Source organism: Lipotes vexillifer, unplaced genomic scaffold (assembly GCF_000442215.2).
Source record: "Lipotes vexillifer unplaced genomic scaffold, Lipotes_vexillifer_v1.1 scaffold1114, whole genome shotgun sequence".
NCBI lineage: Eukaryota > Metazoa > Chordata > Mammalia > Artiodactyla > Lipotidae > Lipotes > Lipotes vexillifer.
In genome coordinates, this window is record NW_006779031.1 from 998,042 (window position 1) to 1,005,714 (window position 7,673).

The following is a 7,673-nucleotide window of genomic DNA, read 5'->3' on the forward strand; positions in this document are numbered from 1 at the left end:
AAATGATTGTAAGGTGCATCTTTAATTTCTTTGCTCCTTTCTTCCTATTTGTGTGTGTGTGTGGCGAGGGGGGAATATAACCCTAAAAGGAGAGTAAGTAGAAGGTGCAGCTCAGTGGGGAAGTGTGAGGTGAATTTTTGATGTGCATTACATTTTTCATTGTGCTGTATCTGTCTGAAAAATTCCCATTCTTGTGGACTTTTTAAATTGCTGCCTATAGCAAAGAACTCAAGAGCATACTTGAGTTTCTTACTTTAATTTTGTTGTCTTTCCTGATGGTGCTGAAGGGGGTCGTGGGTAGAAGAGATTTTTATTCTTGTTTCTTGTCAAAGTTCATACCTGCCACAGTTTATGATAGTGCCTTTGAAAAATTCCAGATGAAATAGAAAATGGAAACAGGAAACTGGAGGTGAAGGGGTGGGTTAGCAATGTTTATCATGTAATCAGAGAGTCCATAGGACCTGACAGATTACAAGGATACTTTTAGACAGTACTTATCAAAAGTACTTTAAAAAGTATCCCTCAAAACTTCCAAAGTGTTTGCTTAACAATATTGGGAACATGGTTATCTTTCCTCTTGGGTTTGTCTGGTCTTCTGTCTTGCTTACCAGGAGCTGCAAGAGTATTTTATCAAGTGTTTGGTTGCTATATAAAGACTTTTGGAATGTTATTTCCTTAGGCTGTTAGGATTATTTTCTTTAACATCATAGAATTGCTGGTTGCAAGAATAGCCTGTATGGTTTTCAAAAGCTCTTACTGATTCAGTTTACTCCCAGTACTAGTTCATGTTGGGGCCTTTCTTTCCTCACTGACATCACAGAAAGTACCATATGAAGTGATAGCCTAGCATTGCCATAAAGAAGGACAGAAGAGGAATGAATATATAGCAGCTGAGAAAAAAAGGGGAAGGCGATCAAGAGATTTTTCACACAGTTAGATTTGCAAAGGTACACTCATTATTATAAAGAGAGAAAGCAAAGTGATGTAAAAAAAGATGGAGATCGTGCTAAAACAAATGAACGCCCTCCATCCTTAGTTCTTTTGGCTTAAATTTACTCTAGACCAAAGGAAGCCCAAAGGAAAATGAACTCTGATTACTTCTAACTCTAAAAAATGAACAACAATTTGTATTTTTTTTTTTGTCACCAAGTCAGTGGAGAAGTTTAGCCGTCATTCTCTAAAACAACAGTTTTAGATAGATACTGTTCCAAAATAATCCTCCTTGCCTTTTCTATTCTCTGTCCCTGGGGAGGAATTATATTTCCTCAGAGATGATCACTCCAACGGTCTACTATACAAGAACATATTTAAGTGATTTGCTCTATAAGAAAATAAAACTTTTTTCAAATTAAAGAGTAGAAAAAATTAACATTAACTTGAATAAGAGCAGAATTAGAAAAATAAATCATATCCTTCACAATTGAAGAATGCCTGTGTTTTTATTAATACTTATCTATAGAATGCAGGAACCTTTTAACGCAATAAAGCTATAAGGGATATTTTGAAAGCATATCTTAGTTTTTGCTGCAAAAATTTACAGTGTTGTCTCTTTAGCATTCTGAGTTGAAATTAATACTGTAAGTATAAATACCTGCTGGTGACTCATAGAGGGGGTTATAGAAATTTATTAACAATTTTACTTCATTATGTGAGCTTGATTATGTCCTTACTTTTATCCTTCTAGGGATATGAGGATTGGCTGAGGCACAGAGCTGACAATGAAGTCAACAAGAGCACTGTTTACATTATTGAAAATGCAAAGCGAGTGAGAAAAGAGAGTGAAAAAATCAAGGTATTAAGTTTTGTAGTTCATTCTTTTTTAAAATTACAGTAAGAGCACATCATTTTAAAATGTACAATTCAGTGGCATTTCGTACATTCACAGTGCTGTGCAACCATCAATACTGTCTAGTTCCAGAACATTTTCACCACCCGGAAAGGGAAACCCCCATAGCCATTAAGTAGTCATGCTGCATTCCTCCCTCACACAGGCCCTGGCAACCACTAATCTCCTTTCTGTCTCTGTGGGTTTACCTATTCTAGATATTTCATATAAATGGAATCATACACTATGTGGCCTTTATGTCTGGCTTCTGTCACTTATTTTTATGTTCTTGAGGTTCATTCATGTTGTGGCATGTACTTCATTCTGTACTTCATTCCTTTTGATGATTGAATAATACTCCATCATATATTAGCTATACCATATCTTGTCTATCCATTCATCAGTTGATGGACATTTTAGGTTTCTTCTACCTTTTGGCTATTAGGAATATTGGTAGTATGAATATTCATGTACAAGTTTTTGTTTGAACACCTGTTTTCCATTATTTTGGGTATATACGTAGGAGTAGAATTGCTAGGTCATGTGCTGACTCTATGGTTAACTTTTTCATGAACCATCAAACTGTTTTCCACAGCAGCTATATACCATTTTATATTCCACCAGCAATGTATGATAGTTCAAAGGTATTGTTATTTTTTAATATCTCAGGCAATTTAATTTTTTATCCAAATTAATCATTGTTTCATATTACCCAATAAGAGTCCTGTCGATAAAATTTTAGACTTGTCCACATCAAATAATATTTTTTGTTCCCAACAGGTTTTATTTTAATTAATAGTAAGGTTTACTTTTTAGAGCAGTTGTAAGTTCACAGCAAAATTGAACAGAAATTATGGAGTTGACATACACCCCTTTCTCCACACAGGTGCAACCTTCCTCATAATCATTATCCCCCACCAGAGTGGCATATTTGTTATAATCAGTGAACCTCCAGTGGCACATCATTATAACCCAAAGTCCATAGTTTAGATTAGGATTCACTCTTGGTGTTACATATTCAGTGAGTCTGAACAAATGTATAATGACCTATACACTATAGTATCACACAGAATCATTTCACTGCCCTAACCATCGTTTGTGCTCTGCCTATTCATCCCTCCCTCCAACCCGGGTCACCACTCTTCTTTCTACTGTCTCCATAGTTTTGCCTTTTTTCATAGTGTCATGTAGTGAAAATCATACAGTATGTAGCTTTTTCAAATTGGCTTCTTTCACTTAGTAATAATGCATTTAAGTTTCCTCCGTCTTTTCATGGCTTGATAGCTCATTTCTTTTTTTTTGGTCCAAATTATTATTTTTATTTTTTTAACATCTTTATTGGAGTATAATTGCTTTACAATGGTGTATTAGTTTCTGCTTTATAACAAAGTGAATCAGTTATACATATACATATGTTCCCATATCTCTACCCTCTTGCGTCTCCCTCTCTCCCACCCTCCCTCCCTATCCTACCCCTCTAGGTGGTCACAAAGCACCGAGTTGATCTCCCTGTGCTATGCGGCTGCTTCCCACTAGCTGATAGCTCATTTCTTTTTTCACTAAATAATATTTCATTGTCTAGATGTACCAGTTTGTTTATCCATTCACTTACTGAAGGACATCTTGGGTGCTTCCATGTTTTGGCAATTACAAATAAAACTGCTGTAAACATCCATGTGCAGGTTTTTGTGTGGACGTAAGATTTCAGTTCATTTTGGTAAATGCCAAGTAGTGTGATTACTGGATCATATGTTAAGAGTATGTTTAGTTCATAAGAAGCTTCCAGGCTGTCTCCAACATAGCTACCCACTTTGCATTCCCATAAACAGTGAATGAGAGTTCTGTTACTCCATATCCTGGCCAGCATTCATTGTCAGTGTTCTGGATTTTGGCTGTTCTAATGGGTGTATAGTGGTATCTCATTTTTGTCTTAATTTGCAATTCCCTAATGACATATGGTGTTGAACATATTTTCATATGCTTACTTGCCATTTGAATATCTTCTTTAATGAGGTATCTATTAGGTCCTTGGCCCATTTTTTTTATCAGATTGTTCATTTTCATATTGTTGAGTTTTAATAGTTTTTTTGGTTTTTCTTAGTATATTTTGGATAACAGTCCTTTATCAGATGGGTCTTTTCCAAATATTTTATCCTAGTCTTAAGGTATTATTTATTTATTTTTATTTTATTGTGTTATTGGGATAAAAAACACATAATACTAAGTTTACCATCTTAACCATTTTTTAAAAATATTTATTTATTTATTTATTTGTGGCTGCATTGGGTCTTTGTTGCTGCGCGTGGGCTTCTCATTGTGGTGGCTTCTCTTGCTGTGGAGCACGGGCTCTAGGTGCACGGGCTTCAGTAGTTGTGGCTCACTGGCTTAAGTAGTTGTGGCTCGTGGGCTCTAGAGCCGTAGGCTCAGTAGTTGTGGCTCACGGGCTTAGTTGCTCCGCGGCATGTGGGATCTTCCTGGACCAGGGCTCGAACCGTGTCCCCTGCACTGGCAGGTGGATTCTTAACCAGTGCGCTGGCAGAGAAGCCCTTAACCATTTTTAAGTATACAGTTCAGTAGTGTTAAGTATATTCACATTGTTGTACAGCAAACCTCTAACCCTTGGTACACACTTTTCTATTTTCTGTTTCTATTACTTGGACTACTTTAGAGAGATACTTCCTGTGAGAGGGAACTATAGTATCTGTCCTTTTGTGACTGGTTTATTTCGCTTAGCATAATGTCTTCAAGGTTCATTTATGTTGTGGCATAGGACAGGATTTCCCCTTTTTTAAGGCTATGTAAATACTCCATTGTATGTATATACCACACTTTCTTTATCAGTTAATCTGTTGATGGACGTTTGGCTTCCTTCTACCTCTTGGCCATGTCAATAATGCTGCAGTAAACAGATATACAAATAACTTTTCAAGATCTTGCTTTGAATTACGTTAGATATATACCCAGAAGTAGAATTTCTGGATCGTATGGTAATTATATTTTTAATTTGTGCAGGAACCTCCATACTGTTTTCCATAATGGATGCACCATTTTATGTTAGCGTCTAGACTACACAAGGGTTTCAACTTCTCCCTGTCCTCTTGAGCACTTGTATTTTTCTGTTCTTTTGGTAGTGGGCATCCTGATGGGTGTGAAATGATATCTTGTTTTGGCTTGGATTTTCATTTCCCTAATGATTAGTGGTGTTGAGCATCTTTTCATGTGCCTATTGGCTATTTATATATCTTCTTTGGAGAAATGTCTGTTCAAGTCCTTTGCCCACTTTTTAATCAGGGTATTTGTTTGTTGTTGAGTTGTAGAAGTTCCTTATATATTCTGGATATTAACCCCTCATCAGATATATGATTGGCAAATATTTTCTCCTATTCTGTAGGTTGCCTTTTCACTGCTGATTGTTTACTTTGGTCATGTATTCTCATTTTCTAATTTTGATCTTTGTCCTGTGCTTTTGGTGTCATGTCCAAGAAATCATTGCCAAGTCCAATGTCCTGAAGCTTTTTCTCCATGTTCTTCTGGGAGTCTAATGGGTTCAGGTCTCACATTTAGGTCTTTCATTCATTTCAAGTTAATTTTTGTATGTGATGTAAGAATCCAACTCTATTAATACTTTTGCATATAGATACCCATTTTTTCTAAAACCATTTGTTGAAGAGACTGTCCTTTCCCTATTGAATGGTCTTAGCACCCTTGTTGAAAATCATTTGGCCCTATGTGCAAGAGTTTATTTCTCAGTTCTCTATTCATTGGCTTATGTAGCTGTCTTTTTTTTTTTTTTTTTTTGCGGTACGCGGGCCTCTCACTGTTGTGGCCTCTCCCATTGCGGAGCACAGGCTCCGTACGCGCAGCGCTCAGCGGCCATGGCTCACGGGCCCAACCGCTCCGCGGCATGTGGGATCTTCCCAGACCGGGGCACGAACCCGTGTCCCCCGCATCGGCAGGCGGACTCTCAACCACTGTGCCACCAGGGAAGCCCCCTTATGTAGCTGTCTTTATGCCAGTCTTAATTTCTGTTGCTTTCTTGTTTTAGTACGTTTTGAAATCTGGGAATATGAGACCTCCAAGTTTGTTCTTCCTTTTCAAGATTGTTTTGGCTACTCAGGGTCCCTTGAGATTTCATATGAATTTTAGGATTTTTTTTTCTATTTCTGAAACAGATGCCATTACATTTTGATAGGAAGTCCATTGAGTCGTAGATCACTTTGGATAGTATAGACTTTTTTTTAAAATTTTTTAAATTTTTGGCTGCATTGGGTCTTTGTTGCTGTGTGCCAGTTTTCTCTTTTTACGGCAAGTGGCGGCTACTCTTTGTTGTGGTACGCGGGCTTCTCATTACGGAGGCTTCTCTTGTTGCAGAGCACGGGCTCTAGAGCACAGGCTCAGTAGTTGTGGCGCACAGGCTTAGTTGCTCCACGGCATGTGGGATCTTCCTGGACCAGGGCTCGAACCCGTGTCCCCTGCATTGGCAGGCAGATTCTTAACCACTGTGCCACCAGGAAAGCCCATGAAAGGGTGTTGAATTACGCCAAATGCCTTTTCTGCATTGACTGAGATGATCATGCAACACATTGTTTATGTGTTGCATTACATTGATTGATCTTCATATATATATCCTTGGATCCCAATGATAAATCCCATTTGGTCATGGTGTATGTCATTTTAATGTGCTGTTGATTTTGATTTGGTAGTGTTTTAAGATTTTTTGAATCAGTATTCGTTGAGGAAATTGGTCTGTAGTTTTCTTGTACTGTCTTTTTCTGGTGATGGTATCAGGGAAATGCTGGCCTCATAGAATAAGTTAGGGGTTGTTCCCCCCTCTTTGATTCTTTAGAAGAATTGGGAAGGATTGTTATTTCTTCTTTAAATGCTTGGTAGAATTCTCCAGTGAAGTCATCTGATCCTGGGCTTTTCTTCTGTTTTTGATTCCTGCTTGAATCTTCTCATTAATTTTAGATCTACTCAGATTTTTTACTTCTTCGTGATTCAGTTTTAGTAGGTTGTATGTTTCTAGGTATTTATCTATTGGCATATAATTGTAGTAGTCTCTTATAATCCTTTTTATTTCTCTGCCATCAGTTGTGATGTCTTCTCTTTCATTAGCTGTTTGCATCTCTCTTTTTTTCTTAGTCTAGCTAAGGGTTTGTCAATTTTGTTAATCTTCTAGTTTTGTTAGTCTTCCAAAATTGTTTGTCGATTTTGTATTATTTTTAAAAGAATGTTTCTATACGAATATGGATTAAATTATAGAACCTAGTGGAAATCAAATCCTCCAGAACAAGGGAGCAAGATATATGGAACAGAAAGAGAAGCAGGTGGGTGAAATACCACGTGCCAGGATGATTCAGCGCTGCGGTATGGATTCATACAAAATGACACTCTCCTCCCTATACTTTCATCAGGTATTATCACTGCTGAATTATTTATTAAATACTCGGAATTCCAGACATAAGTTGTCCATATCCCCAGCAATAAGTAAATTGTCTTGCATTTTCTTATAGTAATGATGGGAGGAAGGCTACAGAGTGGGAGGGTTACCCAAGTTTGACATAAAATGTCTTTCTTCCACTCTTTTTTCTTTTCTCTGTTCTCTGCATCCCAGAGGGGAGGACCTTGTGATGAATTAGAGTGGTTAGGATCTGAAGTTTCCAAACCAGTCGTAGAAACTCAACTTTTTGTTCACGTAAGAACCAAAGGCAGCATAAATGATTCATAGCATTAAATCTGTTGCTCCCAGGGCATGAAGTAAAATCGCAAAGCAAGTAAAAGTCTCCCACAACTCTCCTTTTCTCTCCATTCCTCTTTCTGTTTTTGCTGTCACCCCCCCCCCCCCCCC

General features: G+C 37.5%; 1 protein-coding gene across 2 annotated transcripts in view; it reads left to right on the forward strand.

Annotated features, from left to right (window-relative positions):
- ATP11C (ATPase phospholipid transporting 11C (ATP11C blood group)) overlaps nt 1–7,673 on the forward strand; it is a 100,764-nt gene that overhangs the window by 15,548 nt on the left and 77,543 nt on the right. For both annotated transcript variants that reach the window (XM_007452066.1, XM_007452065.1), the window contains exon 5: nt 1,685–1,792. In XM_007452066.1, the coding sequence (XP_007452128.1) occupies nt 1,685–1,792 (108 nt within the window). The remainder of the gene's footprint in view (nt 1–1,684; nt 1,793–7,673) is intronic.